At 42.0% G+C, this 25,993-nt stretch overlaps 1 protein-coding gene across 8 annotated transcripts in view; it reads right to left on the bottom strand.

The window, feature by feature from the left end:
- The window catches only part of LOC134352669 (ryanodine receptor 1-like), a 581,514-nt gene that overhangs the window by 425,151 nt on the left and 130,370 nt on the right, over window positions 1–25,993 (bottom strand). For all 8 annotated transcript variants that reach the window (XM_063060038.1, XM_063060039.1, XM_063060041.1 and 5 more), the window contains 8 exons: window positions 24,962–25,095; window positions 23,878–24,119; window positions 9,909–10,101; window positions 6,657–6,873; window positions 5,534–5,638; window positions 4,938–5,041; window positions 4,769–4,852; window positions 2,016–2,175 (listed from right to left, as the gene is read on the bottom strand). In XM_063060038.1, coding sequence (XP_062916108.1) covers window positions 2,016–2,175; window positions 4,769–4,852; window positions 4,938–5,041; window positions 5,534–5,638; window positions 6,657–6,873; window positions 9,909–10,101; window positions 23,878–24,119; window positions 24,962–25,095 — 1,239 coding nt within the window. The remainder of the gene's footprint in view (window positions 1–2,015; window positions 2,176–4,768; window positions 4,853–4,937; window positions 5,042–5,533; window positions 5,639–6,656; window positions 6,874–9,908; window positions 10,102–23,877; window positions 24,120–24,961; window positions 25,096–25,993) is intronic.

Raw genomic sequence — 25,993 nt, 5'->3', positions numbered from 1 at the left:
TGCTTTCTTCCTGCATAGCCCTCCATTTTTCCTTCATCCACTCACCTTTCTAAGAATCTTGTAAATGTCCCCAGTGCCTCTAGCACCAACCTTGGCAGCATTTTCTACACATCCACCAATCTGCGTAAAAGACCTAACTTTGATATTCCCCCTATACTTTCCTCCAATCAATTATGCCCTCTCATATTAGCCATTACTACCCTGAGTAAAAAGTGCTGGCTGTCCACTCTATCAATGCCTCTTTATCATCTTATACCTCTCTATTAAATCAGTCCTCATCCTCCTTTCCTCTAAAGAGGAAAGCCCTAACTCGCTCAACCTTTCCACATAAAACCTGTCCTCTAATCCAGGCAGCATCCTGGTAAATCTCCTTTGCACCCTCTCCAAAGCTTCTACATTCTTCCTATAACAAGGTAACCAGAACTGAACGCAATGCACCAAGAATGATCTAACCAGAGTTTTACAGAGCTGCAACATTGCCTCATGGCTCTTGACTCAGTCCCCTGACTAATGAAAGCCAACATACCACACACCTTTTTAACAACCCTATGAAGTTTGAGGGATCTATGGATGTGAACCCCAAGATCCCCGTTTTCTCCATAATGCTAAGAATCCTGCTATTAACCCTATATTCTGCCTTCAAGTTCAACCTTTCAAAGTGAATCACTTCACACTCTTCTGGATTGAACTCCATCTGTCACTTCTCAGCCCAGCTCTGCATCTTACCAATGTCCCATTGTAATTACGACAGCCTTTTACATTATCCATAACACCAACAACCTTCATGTCATCCGCAAACTTACTAACCTACCCTTCTACTTCCTCAGCCAAGACATGTTTTTAAAAATCATGAAGAGCAGGGGTCCCAGAACAGATCCCTGCTGAACACTACTAATCATGGACCTCCAGACAAAATATGCTCCATCTACTACCATCCTCTGCCCTCTGTGGGCAAGCAAATTTTGAATATCAGCAACCAAGATTCCGGGATCCCGAACCTCCTGACTTTCTGAATGAGACTATCATGTTAAATATCTTTGTAAAATCCATGTAAAGAACATCTGCTACTCTACCTTCATCAATTTGTTTTGTCACTTGCTCAAAGGATTCAAATGGGGCTTATGAGTTACAACCAACTCTTCACAAAGCCATGCTGATTATCCCTAAACAGTCTATGCTTGTCCAAATGCTTAGAATTCCTGTCTCTAAAAATCCTTTCCAATAGTTTACCCACCAATGATATATGATTCACTGTCCCATAATTCTTATTATTATCCCCATAACTTTTCTTGAACCAAAGAATATCATTTGCCAGCCTCCAATCTTCTAGTACTGCTTTTGTGGCCACGCAGGATGCAAAGATCAATGCCAAAGGCATAGCAATCTCTTCCCTTGCTTTCCATAGTAAGATGGGGTATATCCCATCCAATCCTGAGGACTTATCTTTCCTAATGTTTTTCAAACGTTCCAGCACATCCTCGTTCTCATAGGCTGTTTTATGCTGTCCTCACATTCGTCAAGGTGCCTCTGATCGGTGAATACCTAAGTACAATACATATTAAGGAGCTCCCTATGTCCTCCATGTCCAGACACATTTCCCCTTTTATCCTGACTGATCCAAGTTATTTTTTGTGTACACAGAGTGGAAGGTGCCTCTAACACGCAGTCGGGGAAGTGGGGGAAGTAGACATAACAGTGCTGTTAGAAGCTTTAAGATAATGGATATGAACAGAATGAAGGCAGGTGGATCAGGAAGAAGAAATTTAATTTAATTTGGAACTATACTTGGCACAGATGTCGTGGACAAAGGGACTATTCCTGTGCTGTACTGTTCTATATTTATATTAATATGATAAAATAAAAATCAATTAGGATAACTATACATGGCATCCTGGAGGGTACAAAAATTAAAATATAAGAATACACCTGGACTACATTGAAAACAATCATTTTTAATGGTTATCCATGTACTCTCAAATCCCGAATATAAAATGAGGTCCTTTTTAGCTCCTTACCTGCAAAATGCTGTATGTCCACCCTTGTCGGATGCGATCTCTCGCCCAGACATTGTGCCCATTTTCAGCCAGTTTGTCCACTAAAGTATTCTGAGCTGGAGTGAGCTTTATATGAGAGAGGTCAAGTGGAGCAGGTTTATACCCACTTGCCATGAGGTACCTGTGATGGAAGGGTATCAGAATTCACATTAAAAAAAAACTGAACTCAAGCAGAAGTCTGGTCCAGTTGGCAATAAAAAAAAAACATGAACAAAGGAACATAAAGCTGTAAAATACAGAATCGTAGAAAATGCTGAGCAAGTCACACTGGAGAGAAGGGACTGAGAAAATACTACAGAAAGTTATTTAGCAATTGTCAAACTTGGATGGGGAGTTTGGAGAGTTACAGCCTCGAATGATCTGAACAAGGAGAGGGGTGAAGCAGAAAGTTTCAAATTAATAAGAAGGGACTGATTTGGTAACAGAAGGGTTGTCACTAACTTGGATAAGGTAGAAGGCCTAAGCAACAGTAAGTATTAAAAAAAAGGGACTCAACTTTGTATTGTCCCGATTTGTGCCCAGTTGAATTTCCAATAAGAAACAAGCCAGAGATGGTTGTTCTTAAATTTTATTCACAGCCCATTTTCAAACATGCAGTACTGAAATAAATAGCACCACAAGGTCAATCTTCTAGACCAGGGGTTCCCTCGCTTAATGGTAGGGGTCCATGGCATAAAAAAGGTTGGGAACCCCTGTTCTAGACCATGGTAATAATAATGGATCATTTTTTATTTACTTGACAATCTGAAATTTAACAAAAAATCATAGCCTAAAACTGCATGTTTCATGAGTAACACATACAATGTTAGCTTCTTATTATAATCTTTAAAGCATTAAAATTTATTTAATTATGATTCAGATTATTGAAAGGGGCAAGGAAGAAAGTAATAAGAATCAATTAGATATAACTTTCCACAAACAATAGCTGAACAACACAAGGTACAAACCTATTTGATTCTTTTATGTGTTCTGCCTACAGAAACAACCTCTCTTCCCTAGTATTTCCCCCAAACACTTCCCTTCAAGATTCACTTGAATATTTATAGTCATAGAAAAGCACATCCCAGAAACAGGCCCTTCAGCCCATTTAAACTGCCTACTCCCACTGACCCGCACCAGGACCATATCCTCCATAACCCTACCATCCATGTCCCTATCCAAACTACTCTTAAATGTTGAAGTTGAGCTCACATGCACCACTTGTACTGGCAGTTTGTTCCACACTCTCACAACCCTCTGAGTGAAGAAGATTCCCTTCATGCTCCCTTTAAACTTTTCACCTTCCACCCTTAACCCATGACCTCTGTGATGTTCCCACCAAACCTCAGTGGAAAAACCCTATCTCTAGCCCTCATAATTTTGTACACCTCTATCAAATCTCCTCTCAATTTTCTATGTTCCAAGAAATAAAGTCCTAACCTATTCAAACTTCCCTTATAACTCGGGTTCACCAGACGTGGCAACATACTTGTAAATTTCCCTGTACTCTTTCAATCTTATTCACATCTTTCCTGTAGTTAGGGAACCCAGTGGGAGGAGTGTGTGGGCGATGAGCAGGTACAGTAGTCAATGAAAGGAGGAAGGGTTGGATAAATAAACTGAGCAACAACATAAATTAATTGGTAATGAGTTAATGGTTGGACTCAGAAGTGATAAGTTACTCTGGTAGAATAACTACTGTTCAGAATATAAAATGGGGGCTGTAGTTAAGAACATAGGGTATAGAACAGTACAACACAGGAACAAGCCATTCAGCCACAATGTTGAGCCAAATCAGCTAAAAAGTAAATCAAAAACACCGAAACACTAATCCCTCCTACCTATAACACACATCAAAGTTGCTGGTGAATGCAGCAGGCCAGGCAGCATCTGTAGGAAGAGGTGCAGTCAACGTTTCAGGCCGAGACCCTTCGTCAGGAGACCTCTTCCTACAGATGCTGCCTGGCCTGCTGCGTTCACCAGCAACTTTGATGTGTGTTGCTTGAATTTCCAGCATCTGCAGAATTCCTGTTGTTTCCCTCCTACCTACACCATGTCCATATACCCCATCTTCCTTACATTCATGTGCCTATCCAAACGTCTCTTACAATCTTCCAATGCCTTTGCTTCGACCACCATATCAGGCATCCACCACTCTCTGAGTAAAAAACTTACCCCTCACATACCCTTGAACCTACCCCCTCTCACCTTCAATGCATGTCCTCTGGTATTAGATATTTCTACCCTGGGAAACAGGTACTCTTCTCCACTTTATCTATGCTTCTCATAACCTCTATCAGATCTCCCCTCAGCCTCCTGCACTCCAGAGAAAACAACCCAAGTTTACCCAGCTTCTCGTGATAGCACATGTCCTCTGAACCAGGCAGTATCCTGGTAAACCTCTTCTGCACCCTCCCCAAAGCCTCCATATCCTTTTGGTGGGGCGACCAAATCTGTGTGCAATCATAAGCTTAGATATAATAAAGGCTAACCCACTGGAGGCAACCGCTAGCTAGGGCCAGGTGTTACATAGCTGAATGTGATGTGAGGAAATTTCCACAAGTAATAATCCTTAATGGAGCTGGACCTCAGCAATAAGGAAGCATTTAATTTTAAACAGGTCTACTATACTGGAGTTAATGCCTTGATGAACCGTGAGCACATTTTGTTGCTGCATGTTTTATTCAACCTATTTAATTTATAAACATTCAACAATTAAAAAGTCCAGAACATACGACTTAGCCATTTTGATTTTCTTTAGATTTTCTTCTGCCTTTTCATCAGCCATTCCAACATGACAGCCCAAAGCCAGAAGGGTTCTGAGGAGAAATGTTTAGAAAATGTGTTATTCGCTATCTGTAAAGCAAGTAATAAATGTCACCGTTCCAATGGCATGGCACTTACTTCAGAGTTTCACCGGACATCTGTAAGTTGTAGTTTCTCTCCGGTTCAGGTAGCCTATGAAACGCCACAAGACAAGGATGCAGTTTCTTGTTGTCATCCCGGATCTAAAGGTAAAACCAAAGCACAATGATTCCTCATAGAGTCCAAGAGCACAGAAACAGGTCCTTGCATTCTCCGACTCCGTAGCAATTGTCAACTGGTCATACGAACTCATTTTGATAGGCCAGCATTTCCGTCGACTACCACTCACCTATACACAAAGGTCAAATGATAGCGGTCAATTAACCTTCCAACCTGAATGTCTATGGGATGTGGAAGGAAACTGGAGAACCCAGAAAAAAATCCACATTGTCACACGGAGAACGTGCAAACATCACACAGACAGCACTGGAGGTCAGGGTTGAACCTAGGCTTCTGGCACTGTGAAGCTGTTTCTGTACTACCTGCACTAACATGTGACCCCCTATAATATTATTTGCAAGCATAGTTTCTCTATTTAAATGGTCCTCATGTTTATTGCCCGCAGTTCACTCAGCATTAACTTCTTTCATTACATAACGAGATCATGAGGAAATGTAATTAAAAGATATTCTTACTGTGCCATATGTCCAACCTAACTCGATCTTCGTTACAGCCCAAAGTTCATGGATGTTTTCAGCTAACTTCTCTCGTATCCGTTCCAGATGAGGTGGTAGAACAATCTAGATAATAAAAATCAGCTTTCTAAATCCACACCATATAAAGTATCATCAACACTTAAAATGATAATGCCTTAGTATCTGCTGTACTGTCAAAAATTTAGGGAACTCCATGTCACCATCTTAAAATGACACCAAAAGATGATAATTATGGGCTTTCTAAACCCAGCAGGCAAAAGCAAAACAGAAATTTAAAAACACTCTAAACATAGAAATACTGGGCAGATTTCTCCATAGGCCCTTAGCTAACAAAAGAATAAGCTCGGGGATCCACAAACTAAACCATAAACAAGGAAAGAAGTATATTTAAGACCTATTGTGAAAAATAACATGCTGGTATTTATTTATTTATGAACACTTTATTTCCTATCCATACTTGAACATCTAAGTTTAATTTTCATATAATTCTTTACTTTTATCATTGTTGAATGTTATTTTGTTGCGTGTTGTGCCCTGAGCAACACTCCGTGACAAATTCCTAATATATGTAAATGTATATGGCGAATAAAGTTGATCCACAATCCCTGAGATTACAGGCTTATATAATCAGACCTGAAACATCAATAATCCCTCCCCACCCGCCGCCCCCCCTCCCCCGTCTCAAGTGAGGCATTGGCCCACTACGTACCTCCAGCAGATTGCTGCTAGGGGGTTATAACAGATTGACAAAAATTTTGATTCTGGGTAACAAGTTATCAGCGCACAAAACAATTTGTGGATCGAAGAGCAAAAAGCATGGTTGTGGAAGGATTATTATAAACCAGATTGCACGATTCATTAGCTGCACACATCTGACCTCCCATTCTGTTGCCAGACTCAATATCAAGTCCGAGGGCATTCCATAATGACCTGAGCTGACACCCTTCATAGTGGCTCCTCAGCTGGTTCATTGACTATCATTCAGGAGATACCGTAACTGAATGTCTGTAACTATCAGAGACCTATAGAATTATAGGTCTCTGTAAATATTTGCAAATAAAGTCAAAACTAAATTGAATCCACTTAAACAGTTAACAATTACCTGTGCTGTATCCACAGGACACGGTGCAAATGCACTATGTGACAATGATTGTGTAGGGCCCAAGAGATTTCGAATGCCATCAAAATCATGCTTATATTCTTTGATTGGCTCTATTCTCATTCTTTCCTTTGGCAGTAGAGCTTCATAACAAGGGGAATAACCAGGTGGAGGCATGAACTTGAATTCACCATGCCTTCCGCCCAGTAAAAATCGAACCCTGCATGCAAACAATGATATAAAAATCATTTTAAATCAATAAGAAACAACTATTGAGACTTATTGTTGCAGACTGTGTTGAAATAAGCCACCAGAACTCATAGCAATGAACTGTTGTTTAACCCACACTACCATCTAGTCTACGTGATGAATCAAAACACCCTTTGGTTGGAGCACCATGTCAGGAGAGATGGGGGTGAGCCATGTCTCTACAAAAAGTACACAGCATCCCCTCATGCCCCTCAGATAAATCAACCTTGATCTTAGGTCTTAAACACAAAACTCCAGATGCTGGAAATCCAGAGTTACACACAATCCCATCGCTGTCTGTGAGAAGGTTTGCACGCTCGTCCCAATACAGTGTGGGTTTCCTCCAGGCTCTCTGGTTTCTTCCCACAGTTCAAAGGTGTATCGGTCGATAGGTTAATTGGCCATTGTGAATTGTGCCTTGATTAGGCTAGGATTAAATCGGGGGATTACTGGGCGACACGGTTTGAAGGGCCAACTCTGCACTTTATCTCAATAAATAAATAAGTAAAATGCAAAATGCTGGAGAAACTCAGCAGATCAGGCAGTTAGCTATGGAAATAAATAAACAGTTGATGTTTTGGGCCAAGACCCTTCATCAGGATCTGGTGTAGGGTCTTGGACTAAAACATCAACTCCTTGTTGATTTCCATAGATGCTGCCTGACCTGCTGAGTTCCTTCAGCATTCTGCGTGTGTTGATCTCAAGTCTTCTAACTAGTTCTCCAGTGGCTACACATTGGCCAACAGGGTGACAGGAAAGTGGGAGGGGGTGTGGAGGGGGGGTCCCAAGGCCCCAGTTCTTTAGGCTTTCCCGAAATCCACTCTAGTGACATGTTTTCTGACAGATTGGTGGTTTCCAGGGATTGTGCTTACCTTCTGGATGGTCTGTTCTGCTCTCAGGCTTGTAGGATGGATAGTTCATTTAAATGACTTAAAAGCACATTATTTACTACATTAATTCCTGATGCAGTTTGCAGTTTTCACTTTTAAAGGCAATAAAATAACAGCAAAATCTGCTCATCCTTTGGGCATCCAAAGTAACATAGGATGCAGGCACTAAGGCTTTGCACAAGAATTAGTTGATGTTTCCAAGCAGAATGCTGTGATTTTATAAATTTTATTTGGTACTTTTATTTTTCTGGCTTCTGTGACCAAGTTGATCAGGAACTGCAGAAAAGCAAGTTGAGGTTGATTGGAATGAAAGTAGGATTTGTGTACTAGTGATTTAGTTGCATGCAAGGGCTTTCTCGTTTCCTCCTTTTCTCATCCAGCTCCACGGCTGTTTGTCATTGGGTTATTATAAGGATTGCACCCACACAGGCAAAGATGTGTGATAATTGTCGACACTATTCTGCTGAAGAACATAAGGCTTCTCTAGTGCAGACCCTGCGATAACCTACTCCATGATTGTGTGTGGTAATTTAACCCTTGCTTTTTGCCCATTTGTGGATTATACACTGGTATGACCACTTCACCAACTTTTAACTCTTTTCATTCAATAGAATCCTTTAGTTTGCCTCGGTGGTTCAAAGATAATGACACAGTTCACTGAAAACCTGCAATCCCACTGCAGAAAGTGGTGGATGTAATCCAGTCCATCACAGCCAAAGCCCTCCTCAACCAGTGAGTGCATTTACATGGAATGCTGCCACAAGAAAGCAGCATCCGTCATCAAAGATTCCCACCATCTAGGCCATAGCCTTTTCACACTACTCCCATCAGGTAGGAGGTACAGAAGCCCTGAGGTCCCACACCACCAGGTTTAGGAACATTTATCAGCCTACAACTATCAGGCTCCTGCACTGGCATGGATAATTTCATTCACCGCTACTCTACAAACAACAAACTCACTTTCAAGGACTCTTCACAACTCATGTACTCGATTTTTAAAAAATTTGCACAACTTGTCTTTTTTTGCACATTGATTGTCTGCCAGTCTTTATTTATTTAAAGAGTTTTTCAAAAAAAAATGTTGTATTTCTTTTTACCCTGTAAATGCTGCAAAAAAAAATCTCACTACTATATATTAACATACACATATTTCAGCAAATTTACTTTGAACTTTCGGACTCCAAAAGAACTAGGTGCTGCAGCATCACTTTGTCCCAGGTTGCAGGTACAGCAGGAGAAGGTGGCAGGTTTCTGTGAAACGTTCTTGCTGAGAAGTCTCTATCCCTTTTCCAGCAAGTTTCTCTGCTCTGCATGTCCATTTGCACACTTTCCTAGGCTTAGGGATGGGGATATTTCATTCTACAATAGTCCTACTCTATACATTTCTGGAGAGCACTGGCTAAGCACATCTTCATATTTTCATCAACGTGACACAGGCATGACTCAGGCCACAAAGGTGACAAGTTTCAGCTTCCATAAAGTCTCAAGAATCACGATACAAATCTTAGTTATCAGCCATGAAATAATAAAAAGAGCAGATAATTAATTTCTCAGCAAAAAACATAACATTTTAAAATAATTTCAGGGCAACGAATGGGCAAATTTAATTTTCCAGAATGACTTGTGTTTAAACTCAAAATGACAGTTTTACCCACACACTTACAATCATCTGATCTAATAACTTTCTATTTCAGAATCGTCAAAAGTTTAGGTGACAGTTTCAAACCAGAGTTTTTTTTACAACATGGAATATCACAGCACAGTACAGACCTTTTGACTTTGGTCTGACCTTTTAACGTACTCCAAGATCATCTAACCCTTCCCTCCCACATAGTTCTCTATTCTTCTGTCATCCATGTGTCTATCTAAGAGATTTTTCAAATGTCTCTAGTGTATCTGCCTAAATGTTCCTAACTAAGTGACTTTCAAGCAAGTAGACAATTTCATAGTCAAACATTCTAAATGAGTTTTCAGCAGTAAAATTAATCACATTCCAATCTGTGACATGAAAAATGTTTCTTTTATTTCACGTGACCTTCCAAAAACCATTGCAGTTTTTAAATCACAATATAAATTTATTATTTAGACAAAACAAGTACTTATTTAAAGAACTCACCTGACCCCTGCCGAAAAGCTAACCACAGGGAAAAAGAGGCCATCCAGATTGAAGTTCTCAAACATGCCTTGCACCGGATGACCATTAATCCGGAAAGAGATACTTGGCACGCTCAAATCAAGGCAGGAGCTAATAACATCATCGGCAGCAAGCATGTGTGCATCCGGTGAAGCAACCACCTTCTCCACATGGCCTGTACACACAAAATAAAAGGAGCTGTCAGGTTTGCTATTTATAAAAGATTCTACGAACATTTTTCCACACAGCTTTAATTCATTTTTAGTTTCTGATGTAGCTTAGAATATAAGTTAATATTATTTTTACCTGGCATTGTCCAGAAACAGATAGTTGTAACAGGGAATTTATATGAATTTGTCTTATGACTATTATACCCCTGGTTTGGTATTATCAATGTGTGTGTTTCATTTTAATGACCTAACAACAGAACTTGGATTCTAAGATTGTGATTTAAAACATTCAGAATTTACAAGAAACGTTTCACAATGAAGGTGGTGAATCCTGTGTGAAAATTAGTAATTGGTTGATTCTTTTCATATGTACCAAGATACAGTGAAAATTTTTCATCTGCATGCTATCTAGACTCATTATTCTATATACAAGTTCATCAAGGTGTTACAAAGGAAAACAAAAAGCAAAAAAGTGTTACAGTTACGTACAAAATGCTGCAGGAACTCAGCAGGTCAGGTAACATCTATGGAAATAGTGAGCATTTCGGGATGAGACCCTTCTTCAGGACTGGAAAAGGAGGGAGAAGACACCAGAATAAAAAGGGTGGGGGCAGGGGAAGGGGGATAGCTAGAAGGTGCTAGGTGAACCCAGGCAGATGGGACAGGTGAAGGGCTGGAGAGGAAGGAATCTGATTAGAATAGGAGAGGATAGTGGACCATAGGAGAAAGGGAAGGAAGAGTGGCACCAGGGGAGGTGATAGGCAGGTTAGAGGTCAGAGTGGGGAATAGAAGAACATAGAACATAGAAATCTACAGCATATTACAGGCCTTTTGGCACATGGCTAAGTGGTTAAGGCGTTTGTCTAGTTATCTCAAGGTTGCTAGTTCGAGCCTCAGCTGTGGCAGCGTCTTTGTGCCCTTGAGCAAGGCACTTAACCACACATTGCTCTAGTCTGTGCAAGGGGTGGTGCCCCACACAGACTTCCAATCTGTGCCTTGTAAGGCATGAAAATGCCCAACACAGGTCTCTCAAGGTCTGAGTCGACGTTCCCTCCCTCTCCTTTGGCCCACAATGTTGTGCCGACCATGTAACCTACTCTAGAAACTGCCTAGAATTTCCCTACCGCATAGCCCTCTATTTTTCTAAGCTCCATGTACCTATCTAAGAGTCGTTTAAAAGACCCTATTGTATCTGCCTCTACCACCGTGGATGGCAGAGCATTCTACGCACCCACCACATCCTGTGTGGAAAACTTACCTCTGACATTCCCCCTGTACCTACTTCCAAGCACCTTAAAATTATACCCTCTTGTGTTAGCTATTTCAGCCCTGGGAAAAAGCCTCTGGCTATCCACACGATCAATGCCTCTCATCATCTTATACACCTCTGTCAGGTCACCTCTCCTCCTCCATCGCTCCAAGTAGAAAAGGTTAAATTCACTCAACCTATTCTCATAAGGCATGCTCTCCAATCCAGGCAACATCCTTGTAAATCTCTTCTGCACTCTTTCTATAGTATCCACATCCTTCCTGTAATGAGGTGACCAGAACTGAACACGGTACTCCCAAGTGAGGTAGGGGGAGGGAATTTTTTTTTACCGGAAGGAGAAATCTATATTCACGCTGTCAGGTTGGAGGCTATCCAGACAGAATAAGATCAGTGCAGGTAGACAAAGTGCAGGGTCCATATTATGGTAGACCGAGAGATATCTGGGATATAGCTACACACGCAAAATGCTGGTAAACGCAGCAGGCCAGGCAGCATCTATAGGAAGAGGTACAGTTGACGTATTGGGCCAAGACCCTTTGTCAGGACCAACTGAAAGAAGAGATAGTAAGAGGTTTGAAAGTGGGAGGAGGAGGGGGAGATCCGAAATGATAGGAGAAGACAGGAGGGGGAGGGATGGAGCCAAGAGCTGGGAAGTTGATTGGCAAAAGGGATACAAGGCTGGAGAAGGAGGAGGCCTAGGGAGAAAGAAAGGGGGAGGGGAGCACCAGAGGAAGATATAGTGAGAGGGACGGAGGGAGAAAAAAGAGAGAGAAAGAAGGAAAAGAAAAAATAATAAATAAATAAGGGATGGGGTAAGAAGGGGAGGAGGGGCATTCATGGACGTTAGAGATATCAGAATGGGAATGGGACATGGAATTAAAATGTGTGACCACTGGGAGATCCTGCTTTCTCTGGCGGACAGAGCGTAGGTGTTCAGTGAAACGGTCTCCCAGTCTGTGTCGGGTCTCGCCAATATATAGCAGGCCGCACCCAGAGCACCAGACACAGTATATCACCCCAGCCGACTCACAGGTGAAGTGTCGCCTCACCTGGAAGGACTGTCTGGGGCCTTGAATGGTGGTGAGGGAGGATATAGCTATTGTATTTTATAAAGCAGAGAGTGCTTTCTCTGAATCTTATGTATTAATATGCCTATCATCTCAAAAGTATTGCATGGTAATACAGGTCAATTGATTCTACTCAGGGACTCAGTTCAATTACAAAAGCTTTCAAATTTTATTGCCTTTATTAAGTAACTCCACTCTTTTGTCATCTACAAACTGACGATCTTTCATTTCAGGGCTCCCATCTCTTAAGCACTTTTTCCTCCAGTTTCCTTTCACTGAACGTTCCATCTTCAGTTTAATTTGTTTTATATATAAAAAAGCATGCAATTACTGAAAGCAGAAGTCAAATGCGTAAGTGTTAGTCCTTTGTATCTCTGTCAAATGGCACTTCTTCAATGAACAGTGATTTGGTAACACACAAAATGCTGGAGGAACTCAGCAGGTCAGGCAGCGTTTTTAGAGAGGAATAAAGAGTCTACATTAAAGGCCAAGACTCTTCTTTGGCTTTTACTCCTCTCCATAGATGCTACTTTACCAGCTGAGCGCCTTTAGAATTGTGTGTGTGTGACTCTGGCTTTCCAGCATCTGTAGAATCTTGTGTTTACAGTGATTTGATTATTTGCATCCAAAACTGGCTTGGTCATAGAGACCAAGGGTGGTAGGAGATGGGTATTTTTCTGACTGAAGGTCTGCAACCATGGCACTCTGCAAAAATCAAGTGCTGGAACTTTCACTGTTCATACCATTAATGATCTGAATGAAAATACAGATGATCTGAGTCGTAAGCTTGCAGACAACGTGAAAACTGGTGGAATTATGCAGAGCAAGGTAAGTGGTCAAAAGATACAGAAGAATATACATAGGTCAAGTGTAAATTTGGGCAGATAAATGGCAGATCAGGCTTTCTTCCTGCTGATGCCATCAGGAAGATGGTACAGGAACCTCAGGACTCACACTACCAGGTTCAGGAACAATTATTACCCCTCAACCAGCAGGCTCTTGTCTTTCGTACACTGGTTGAACATCTAAATCGGTGCTGTCTTTCATTGATTCTATTATGGATTTACTGAGTACACCCGCAAGAAAATGAATCTCAGGGTTGTATGTGGTGACACATATGTACTTTGATAATATATTTACTTTGAACTTTAATAAAGTTCAATCCAGACACAAGATGTTGCACTTTAAAGGTCAAATGCAGGAGGAAAACTTACGGTAAGTGACTGAATCCTGAGTTGGAATGATGTGCAGAAGGATCTTGAGATGCAAGTCAGTCCATTAAAGTGGGAACACAAGTGGATAGGATGGAAATGTGACCTAAATCATATGCTGTATGCCTTCATTGGTCAAGGTTTTGGACATTAAATTTGGCAAGTCATATTGCAGCTATATAAAACTTCGGTTCAGCTACATTTGAAGTATCATGTGCAGTTCTGGTTGTCTCATCAGAGGAAGTCTTTGGAGACTTTGGAGAGAATGCAGAAGAGGTTCACCAGGATGTTGCCTAAAATTGGAGTGCATCAGCTATAAGGAGAGATTGTATAACCCTGGATTGTTTTCGTTTGCACATCAGAGGTGAGGGGTGGCTTAATAGAAGCACATTAAAATTATGAGAGTAGATAGTCACTCAGTTTAAACTGTCAAATACTAAAAGGCATTGGTTTATGGGGGTGGCAGGGTGGAGATACGCCTCTACCAAAAGAAGTATAAATGTGCTCCCTCCCTCCACTAGCCTGCAGTCACCCTTGGGTAAAGTGCAGAACCTGCTCACCCCCTTCTCCCCGATCAGGGTCATGTGAAGCCATGGGAGCAGGTGGTGGATGGTGCATATCACAAGTCCTGGTTATGGGACCACTGACGCCAGGCAGACAATCTCCGAAGAGTATTTACCCATCTCGTAAATGACACTGCCCAGAAGAAGGTAAAGGCAAAACACTTCTGGAGAAAAAATTGCCAAGAGCAATCATGGAAAGACCATGATTGCCCACGTCATTCGACATGATACATAATGAATGGACAAACGATAGGTTTAAGATGCGTGGGGTAAAAACTTAAAAGAGGATTTACAAGGCAAGTTTTTTTTTTAACACACACGGAGCAGTAAGTTCCTGGAATGCACTGCCAGGGAAGGTGGTAGGAGGAGATATGTATGATAGCAATGTTCAAGAGGCACATAGACAGACACATGAACAGGCAGAGAATAGAGGGACAGTGACCATGAGCAAGCAGATAGGTTCACCTTAATTTGGTATCAAATTAACTTGACTAAGTGGTGTAATTACAACAACCCCTCATTCAATGTCAATAAGACCAAGGAACTGTTTGGGGACTTCAGGCGAGGGAAACCAGAGGTCCATGAGCCAGTAATCATCGGAGGATCAGAGGTGGAGAGGGTCAGTAACTGAGGCCTGCCAAAGGGTTTCTGACCCAAACGTCGACTGTACTTTTTTCCATAGATGCTGCCTGGCCTGCTGAGTTCCTCCAGCATTTTGTGTGTGTTGCTCAGTAACTTTAAATTCCTGTGTGTCACTATGTCACAGGACCTGTCCTAGACCCATCATATAAATATAATTGCGAAGAAAGCACGACAGCTCCTCTACTTCCTCAGGAGTCTGCGGAGTTTCAGCATATCATCGAAAACCTGGGCAAACTTCTACAGATGTGTGGTGGAAAGTGTGCTGACTGGCTGCATTACAGCCTGGTATGGGAACATCAATTCCTTTGAGTGGAAAATCCTACAAAAGCTAATGGATTCAGCCCAGTACGTCACGGGTAAAGCCCTCCCAACTAATGAGCATATCGACATGAAACATTGCCGCAGAAAAGCAGCATCCATTATCGAAGATCCTCACCACCCAGGCCATGTTCTTGTCTCGCTGCTGCCATCAGGCAGAAGGTACAGGTGCCTCAGGACTCACATCACCAGGATCAAGAACAGTTACTGCCCCTCAACCATCAGGCTCTTGAACAAAACTCATTTAAGGAGTCTTTTATATTGTTATTTTATGCTTGTTATTTATTGCTATTTATTTATACCAGCATTTGCACAGTTTGTCGACAGTTTAAAATTCCTGATGTTTACAGTTTACAGAGCCTGTTTACAGTTACTGTTCTATAGATTTGCCAAGTATGCCTGCAAAAAGAAGAATCTCAGGGCTGTATGTGGTGACATGTATGTACTCTGATAATAAACTTTACTTTGAACTTCTGAATCATGGTCAACACAGATGCGTTGGGCCGAAAGGCCTGCTCCCGAGTCGTACTATGTTTCTATTATTCAAACGTCAGAAGTAACTTGGACAAGGGAGGCTCTGACCTGAGCCAGACTCTGTTCTTCGCCACATGCATTTTATACGGGGATCAATGGATCACCAATCTAAAAATACTCCCGCTGATATTGCGCACCATCCAATTATTGCATCACCCGGGCTGACTCAGCTTGAGTTGGAACCTTAGTTAGGTGCCGCTACTCTCTGACGTGTACTCTTGCAAAAGTCACATTACTGCGTCAATACAGAAACACAAGGCTTAATATTTCAGCAATAAGTATTAGTGTATACATGAAACACCAAAGCTTATTTTCTCTCCCATTCCATCAATCATGTTTCCAAAGCTTCAGATTTCAGTAACCAAAAGAAATAAATGTAATCTAAAAGTGATGAAAAAGCATCACAAATTTTAAAAAGTACAAAAAAAACTGAACAAACTCTCCCAACAGTAACTAATCCTCATTGTTCACTCATCGGTATAAGATAGTATTACGTCCTTTGCTAATACTGTACTGGTTTAGGAGTCACACATGTTAAAGGCAACAACAAATAGACACATTCAGACAGTCTCAGAGTTACATTAGGTTCATGCCTGAGAACTCTTTGAAGCCTGTAAGCCATTTTCCCATAAATTGTAAGTGAATAATTTTGATGAGGGCTGATTTGCATGAACATTTATTTATTGTCTTCCCTGTGTAATTACAATCATACAGAATCAGAGTACCTCACATCCAAAGGCTTGTTTATGATGCCCTAAAGTATGATAGACCATCAAAAAGTACAACACAAAAATACTTGCCTTGCAAAACTCCTTTAAACTTCACTCCTCTCACCTCAAGTCCATGCATTCTAGTACTTGACATTTCTACCCTGTGAAAAAGCCTCTGACTACCTGCCCTATCTATGCCTCTTACAATTGATCTATCAGGTCACCTCTGAGCCGCCAAAGCTCCACCGAAAACAATGCCCAATCTTTTCTTATAGTGAATATGATCTAATCCAGGCAATAAACAAGTGAGCTCCTTTTACACCTTCTCTAAATCCTCCACATCCTCTCTTTAAAGTGTCAACCAGAACAACACACAATACACCAAATATGGCTTAACCATAGATTTTACAGCTGCAACGAGTTCCCAACTTCTATGTTATGCCCTGATGAAGGCAAGAATGCTGTATGCTTCTTTAAAAACATGTTATCCACTGTTATTTACTCTTTCAAAGAGCAATAGTCTTGCACCCCATAATCCCTATGTATACCAATACTCTTTAGGGTCCTGCGATTTTTTTCCCCTTTACACTTGTCCTACCAAAGTGCATCACCTCACACTTGTCTGCATATCTACCATTTCACTGCCCACATTTCCAACTGATTCATACCCTGTTCTATCTTTTGGTGTCCTTACTCAATTCCTATGCACAATTCCACAATTTTCTTGTCTTTTGAAAATTCACTAAATAAGCCTCCTATATTTTCATCCAACTTACACACACACACACACACATATTACAAACAACAGAGGTCCCAGCATTGATCCTTGTGAAATACCACTGATCACAACCTCCAGTCAGCAATTTAACTCCACCACTACCCTCTGTCTAAGGTTAAGCTCCAATATACCAAGTACCTATGGGCTGCATGCGCCCTAATCTTCTGGATCAGCCTACCATGAGGTACAAACAAGAGAAAATCTGAAGATGCTGGAAATCAAAGGAATACACACAAAATGTTGGAGGAACCCAGCAGGACAGGGAGCATCCTGGAAAAGAGTAAACAGTTGACATTTCAAGCCGAGACCCTTTATCAGGTACATGGTACTTGGACCTTGACCTTAGACAGAGGGTATAATGCTGAGTTCCTCCAGCGTTTTGTGTATACTACCATGAGGTAACTTGTTAAATGTCTTACTGTTGTCCATTTAGAGAACATTCACTCACCTACTGTCATCAATCTACTCAAAAAACTCAATCAACTTCATATGATGATCTTCCCTGAACAAGGCTCCAATGACTATTCTCAATAAGCCAATGCATTCCAGATGTGACTAATCCTATCTCTAAGAAAAAATCTTATCCAGCAATTTCCCTGCCACTGATGTAAGGCTCACTGGCCTATAGTTTCCCTGTTTGCCTCTACTGCTTTTCTCGAATGGAGGAACAATACTGGCTGTATGAGTTCTGAATTTCAGCTCCTAAGTCGTACATGAGCTTCTTTTTGTCTTTCTAACTACATTTCAAACAGTTTTTGTCATTCAAGGTTCCCCAAACTTGCCATCTTGCTCTTTCTTTCTTCTAGATACGTGTTGGTTCTGAGTTCTGCTTGGCTGTCCTTCAAATGTTCCGTACCTCACAATATTTAATTTATGCCCTTTAGTTGGTTATGTTTGTCTGATTCATCTGTAGATTTTATCCTTACCATAATTTATCAAGTGTTATGTGTAAAACTGTGCTTTACACCCTGGTTCAGAGAAATGTTGTCTCATTTCTATATACATTATATGGTTATATATGTTATACACATGTATACAGTTAAATGACAATAAACTTGACATGACTCCAACATGTTAGATATGGACTTACTTATAAATACTCACGGTCTAATCATCACTTATCCTGCCTAATACTGATCAATTAGACTTGCCCAGTTTAGCATCTTCCCCAAGGTCTAGTCTTATCCTCATCCATAACTATCTGAAAAGATACAGAATTGTGATCACTACTACTAAAATAATCTCCTACTAAAACTCCAATCCAATCAACCTGGGTAGGTTCATTTCCAAAACCAAGGTTAGGGCCTTTACCTGGGTGGAATATGGACATACTGTTTTAAGAAACTCACCTGGAAATTCTGCCCTATTAGTAGTACGAGCCCGACACTGGTTTGACTTTCCAAAATGCCGCATCTCACACACATCTGCATTTGCCACACCTTGGCCCACTTTCCTAATAGTTCAAGGTCCCCTGTAATCTATAATAACTTTTTTCACTACCAACATTACCTCATAATTTCATATCATCAGCAAACTTACTGATCAAGCCTTGTGCATTTGTATTAGGTGGTTAGGAAGGGGAAGGGGAAGAGTCAGGTAATAGAGAGTACCCCGGTGGCTGTGCCCCTTAACAATAGGTACTCCTGTTTGAGTACTGTTGGGGGGGACAGCTTACCCGGGGGAAGCGACAGTGGCTGTGCCTCCGGCACAGAGTCCGGCCCTGTAGCTCAGAAGGGTAGGGAAAGGAAGAGGAGGGCAGTTGTGATAGGGGACTCGATAGTAAGGGGGTCAGATAGGCGATTCTGTGGACGCAGTCCAGAGACCCGGATGGTAGTTTGCCTCCCTGGTGTCAGGGTCCAGGATATCTCTGATCGTGTCCAAGATATCCTGAAGTGGGAGGGTGAGGAGCCAGAGGTCGTGGTACATATAGGTACCAATGACATAGGTAGGAAAAGGGAAGAAGTCCTGAAAGGAGAATATAGGGAGCTAGGAAGGGAGTTGAGAAAAAGGACCGCAAAGCTAGTAATCTCGGGATTACTGCCTGTGCCACGCGACAGTGAGAGTAGGAATGCGATGAGGTGGAGGATAAATGCGTGGCTGAGGGATTGGCGCAGGAGGCAGGGATTCAAGTTTTTGGATCATTGGGACCTCTTTTGGCACAGGCGTGACCTGTATAAAAAGGACGGGTTACACTTGAATCCTAGGGGGACCAATATCCTGGCAGGGAGGTTAGCGAGGGCTACTGAGGTGACTTTAAACTAGAATGGTTGCGGGGTGGGAATCAAATTAAAGAGGCTAGGCGAGAGGAGGTTAGTTCACAACAGGGGGATGGGAACCAGTGCAGAGAGACAGAGGGGTGTAAAGTGAGGGTAGAAGCAAAAAGTAGTAAGGAGAAAAGTAAAAGTGGCAGGCCGACAAATCCAGGGCAAGCATCAAAAAGGGCCACTTTTCAACATAATTGTATAAGGGCTAAGAGAGTTGTAAAAGAGCGCCTGAAGGCTTTGTGTGTCAATGCCAGGAGCATTCGTAACAAGGTGGATGAATTGAAAGTGCAGATTGTTATTAACGATTATGATATAGTTGGGATCACAGAGACATGGCTCCAGGGTGACCAAGGATGGGAGCTCAACGTTCAGGGATATTCAATATTCAGGAGGGATAGACATGAAAGAAAAGAAGGTGGGGTGGTGTTGCTGGTTAAAGAGGAGATTAACGCAATAGAAAGGAAGGACATAAGCCGGGAAGATGTGGAATCGATATGGGTAGAGCTGCATAACACTAAGGGGCAGGAAACGCTAGTGGGAGTTGTGTACAGGCCACCTAACAGTAGTAGTGAGGTCGGGGATGGTATTAAACAGGAAATTAGAAATGTGTGCAATAAAGGAACGGCAGTTATAATGGGTGACTTCAATCTACATGTAGATTGGGTGAACCAAATTGGTAAAGGTGCTGAGGAAGAGGATTTCTTGGAATGTATGTGGGATGGTTTTTTGAACCAACATGTCGAGGAACCAACTAGAGAGCAGGCTATTCTAGACTGGGTTTTGAGCAATGAGGAAGGGTTAATTAGTAATCTTGTCGTGAGAGGCCCCTTGGGTAAGAGTGACCATAATATGGTGGAATTCTTCATTAAGATGGAGAGTGACATAGTTAATTCAGAAACAAAGATTCTGAACTTAAAGAGGGGTAACTTTGAAGGTATGAGACATGAATTAGCTAAGACAGACTGGCAAATGACACTTAAGGGATTGACGGTGGATATGCAATGGCAAGCATTTAAAGATTGCATGGATGAACTACAACAATTGTTCATCCCAGTTTGGCAAAAGAATAAATCAAGGAAGGTAGTGCACCCGTGGCTGACAAGAGAAATTAGGGATAGTATCAATTCCAAAGAAGAAGCATACAAATTAGCCAGAAAAAGTGGCTCACCTGAGGACTGGGAGAAATTCAGAGTTCAGCAGAGGAGGACAAAGGGCTTAATTAGGAAGGGGAAAAAAGATTATGAGAGAAAACTGGCAGGGAACATAAAAACTGACTGTAAAAGCTTTTATAGATATGTAAAGAGGAAAAGACTAGTAAAGACAAATGTAGGTCCCCTACAGACAGAAACAGGTGAATTGATTATGGGGAGCAAGGACATGGTAGACCAATTGAATAATTACTTTGGTTCTGTCTTCACTAAGGAGGACATAAATAATCTTCCAGAAATAGTAGGGGACAGAGGGTCCAGTGAGATGGAGGAACTGAGCGAAATACATGTTAGTAGGGAAGTGGTGTTCTAAAATTCTATAAGGTGCTTTAAGCATAACTTTCTATATATAAAGCCAAGCTGACTTCTCCTAATCAGAAATTGCTTATCCAAATGCTGGTAGATCCTGTCACTCAGAATTTCCTTTGTTAACTTTTCCATCAATGATATCAGGCTGACTGGCTTTAGCTTGTCCTTGCTACCCTTCTTAATGTAAAAACATTAGCCACTTTCCAGTCCTCTGGAACTTCACCTGTGGCTAACGATGAAGCAAATATCTCTGCCACAGCCTCTACAATTTCTTCGCTAGAAATATTTGTTGTATTCAAATCAATATAGTTCAAGCCCATCATTTCCAGCAAGTTCACTAACTTTGCTCTGCCCGTCATTCATTTCAGACTTATTTGAAATAACTTCTACCTTTTCAATCAGCCCTCCACTTGCCCCCTGGCATACCAGTTTCAACCCTCAAGGTTAGGACCAGCAAACCTCCCTGATATTGATGCACCTTCAAGTTCTGCTGCAGCTGTCCTTTTTCCACAGGTCCCACCTGCCCTGGAAGAGAGCCCAATGGTACAGGCAACTGAAACCTCCTCTGCACCAGCTCCCTAACCATGCATTTAACAGTATTATCTTCCTATTTCTTGCCTCACTAACATGTGCCACAGAAAGTAATCCTGAGATCACAACCTTAGAGGTTTTTTTAAAAAAACTTTTTAACTAACTCCCTGAAGTCTCTTTGCAAGGTCTCATGTACCTTTCTACCTACCATTCATACAATGTGGACCTTGACCTCTGCCTGCCTTCTCTCCTCTTTCAGAATGTCCTGTGCCCCCTCAGACACGTGCTTGACACTGGCATAAAGGAAGGAAACACACCATTGGGTAGAGCCTCAATCATAGGCACAGACACACCTATCTGTGTTTCTGACTAAAGAGTGCCTCTAGCATTGTAGCTCATGTAGTCTTTGACCTCCCCTACTGAACAACTGACCCAGTCGTGGTGCCACTGACTGAGCTGCTGCTGTCATTTATTTTAAAGACTGATTGTCTATTGAACTAACTTGCTACTGTCCCTATTCCATAATTCCTGAAGATGCTTGCATTTCTGTAAGTAACTACATGAGCTTGAAAAATTCTTTAATATATATGGGAGAATTTGTGTAAAATCAGATATCTCTAAATCAGCTCTCCAGTAATGCAGGGGTTCCCCTAGTTATGTTATTAACTGCATACGGTGAATTTAGAGAGAACTATAGTGAAATTTATCACTTTCCTGAGATTACTACAGCTACAGAATGCCTAATTGTTATCTTGAATGGATCAATATAACCAAACAAATTATATCATGATTAGTCAGCAACCACAACTTCCACCACCTTCAACAGGACCCCACCACTGAGCACATCTTTCCCTCTCCACCCCTCTCCGCTTTCTGCAGGGATCGTTCCCTCCACGACTCCCTGGTCCACACGTTCCTCTCCACGGATCTCCCACCCGGCACTTATCCCTGCAAGTGTAAGTGCTACACCTGTCCATACACCTCCTCTCTTGCCACCATTCAGGGCCCCAAACAGTCCTTCCAGGTGAGGCAACACCTCACTTGTGAGTCTGTTGGGGTCATCTATTGCATCCGGTGCTCCTGGTGTGGACTCCTCTACATCGGTGAGACCCAGCGCAGATTGGGGGACCGCTTCATCGAGGACCTCCGCTCCGTCCACCACAACAGACAGGCTCTCCCGGTTGCCACCCTCTTCAACTCTGCTTCACATTCCCATTTGGATATGTCCAAATATCTCCTCTACTGCCACGATGAGGCCAAACTCAGGTTGGAGGAGCAACACCTCATATACTGTCTAGGTAGTCTCTAGCCCCTTGGCAAAAACATTGAATTCTCCAACTTCCCGTAATTCCCTCCCCCTCCCTTCCCCCATCCCAGTTTCACTCTGCCCCCTCCTCCAGCTGCCTATCACCTCCCTCATGGTTCCGTCTCCTTCTACTACCCATTGTGCTTTCCCCTATTCCTTCTTCACCTTTCCTGCCTATCCCCTCCCTGCTTCCCCTTCCCCACCCCTTTATCTTTCCCCTTACTGGTTTTTCACCTGGAACCTACCAGCCTTCTCCTTCCCACCCTCCCCCCACCTTCTTTATAGGGCCCCTGCTCCCTCCCTCTTCAGTCCTGACGAAGGGTCTCGGCCCAAAATGTTGACTGTTCATTTCCACGGATGTTGCCTGACCTGCTGAGTTCCTCCAGCATGTTGTGAGTGTTGCTTTGACCCCAGCATCTGCAGAGTATTTTGTGTAGAACAAGGTGTGACTTAGGTGATGGAGGTCTTAATGATGGGGCATCGCTTCTTGAAGATGTCCTGGATACTACGGAGGCTAGTGCCCATGATGGAGCAGACTAAGTTTACAATTCTCTTCAACTTATTTTAATCCTGTATAGTAGCCCCACCCCCCACCCCATATCAGATGGTGATCCAGCCAGTTAGAATGCTTCCCATGATACATTTGTAGAAACTTGCGAGTGTCTTTGGTGACATACCAAACATCCTCAAACTCCTAATGAAATATATAGCCACTCTCATACTCTCTTTGTAGCTGCATCGATACATTCGGTCCAGGGCAGCTCCTCAAAGATACTGACACACAGGAACTTGAAGTTGTTCACTCTTTCCACTTCTGATCCTTCTATGAGGATTGGTGTGTGTTCCCTCATCTTACCCTTTCTGAAGTTCAGCAGTTTGCTCCTCACCAGCATAAAACAATAACATTTTTACGATTTAAATAGACTTGGATGTCAAGTGATGCTTTCATTGTTCAATTTCCCCTTACACTTGAAGTGGATAATGTTCATTCTAAAGTAAGTGGGTGCAGCCCCAGAGAGCAGTTGTATAATAGCAACTAATGGAACAGCAGAAAGAACAAAATGTCTGACCTGACCACAAGTGAAGTCCATCGAAACCATAGGAATACAAGTCATCTCCAACTCCATTGCTCCCCCAGCCCTCTCCTCCTCCTGGGTAAGGGCTGTAACCCTCTGTTAATGCCCAACCTACTCGCAGATGAGTAGGCTGTGGTGTCACAAACGGGTCGACATAATCCACAATCATTTCAAAGTACCACTTCTTATATTGTGTAGAACCTTCGTATGTCCCCACAAAAATATTTGGCCTCATGCTGGAATAAAAATGAGATAAAAGCATTTTATTTTGATTACTTTATTCATACATTTAGTTAAATTTTATGTAGGAGAACATGAACAAAATATAATCAACATTAATATATGATGAACAATATTTCTTCTGTCTAGAGAAAAATGATTTTAGCTGCTGCTTGTGAGACATTAACCCACCAAGACCAATTATCATGCATCCAAAGAGCCATCTTTTAGAATATAAAACTTCAAATTCCAGTTTTCCATCAAGAAGGTATGGCCAAGCTTTCAGCATGATTGTTTTTCAATCCTTTTGCAAATTGCATCTAATATTATTAGCATAAACCTTAGCATGAGCCAGGGCAACCCTCCAGAATCTCAGAGAGATGTCTGTAGGTTGTCTGAAATTATTCAAACCCAGCCATAAGGAACTCCCCAGGTGTGAAACAAAAGAGACTATTAAAGGACACTTAATACATCTGAAATTAGCTTGCTTGCCTCCAGTTTAGAAGTGATACACATCTACTCTCAGAAGACACAAGTTTCATTGGTCCTATTGGGAAAATTCAGATGGCATTCTTGGAAGCAAAACCATTAGAAACATGCTCCTGCCCCAGAAGGCACAACAATTTTTTTTTAAACCAGTGGGAAAGAAACCGAGCAGATTCCCACTCCAAAAGTAAGAAAATGGAGCACCTTCAGAGAACGACCATTCAGCTGCTTGTATCCAGTTCTGAGTTTAAAACTTTAATGAATTCATTTAAGCTTTAAGTCATGGATAAGACAAGACTTGGTAGAAAATAACCAAAAGGCTGGTGATAGCAGACTACATAGTCAGCAATTTATAAACTTTTGTCTGTCATACCTGGTGACGTAATTAATCATGTTAGTTTGGAGCAGTAGATCACGGCCAGGAAGTAGATTCTCCGTAATAAGGTTTTGATTGGATCGTACAGCCACACCATTGCAGACACAGAGAGAGCGCAATACATCCAGCACCTGCATAACATGAGAACAATTCAATTTGACTTTTGTTTGGGACTTACGGTTAAATAACTATATTGCAAGCTTCAGTTTTAAAATTTAATTCATTTGTATCTCAACCTCAATTTCAGAGTGGATATAATTATATAAAGTGCCCACCAAAATGTTTGTTTCCCCACTGTAGTATTCACTCTGACCACGATGCAAGACTGAACCTAGTCAACATAAGTCTAGGCAACATACCTGAACCAAAGATGGGCTCTGGACTACATATCCACACTATCAGTAGTTCTGTGTCATCCATGATGTTAAGCTCTTCTAGTCACCTCCGGGCCTATTTCTTGGCAAGGATTCCCCACTCTCCCTCACCAATACTCCACCAATAACCTTTTCCCCATCTTCAACTCAGTCCTTCTTAGACACCCCACTTTCACCTTCTGCTCATCCTTAGCTCTAACTGCTGATAAGACAGCAACCTTCTCAAATTTACCACTCCACTCTCCTATTTGAATCACATACCCTCTAAATCCACTCTCTTTGCACCAATCCCAACCTCACCAACAAACCCACAGACAAAAGGAGGTAGGGTTGCTGCTGGTAGTCTGGCAGATTGATCCTTACCTTGCTGAAGCCAGACAGCAGCTCTCACCAGCTTCTGTCCCTGCCCTGAACTCCTAATTTTCACAAAGAGCATCCAGCCCTATGCACTTTAATCCTTCACCAGGATGGTCTTAAAGGTCTCTGCTTCATGCGACACAACACTCCCCATTCCCATTCTGATATGTCTAACCATAGCCTCCTCCACTGTCATGATGAGGCCACAGTTAGGTTGGAGGAACAACACCTTGGGTAGCGTCCAACCTAGTAGCATGAACCTCGATTTCTCTAACTTCCAGTAGTGGCTGCCCACCCC

The sequence above is a fragment of the Mobula hypostoma genome, chromosome 10, assembly GCF_963921235.1.
Source record: "Mobula hypostoma chromosome 10, sMobHyp1.1, whole genome shotgun sequence".
Lineage (NCBI taxonomy): Eukaryota > Metazoa > Chordata > Chondrichthyes > Myliobatiformes > Myliobatidae > Mobula > Mobula hypostoma.
The sequence above is the reverse complement of the archived record's forward strand: the minus strand, read 5'-3'. Positions and strand labels throughout refer to the sequence as shown.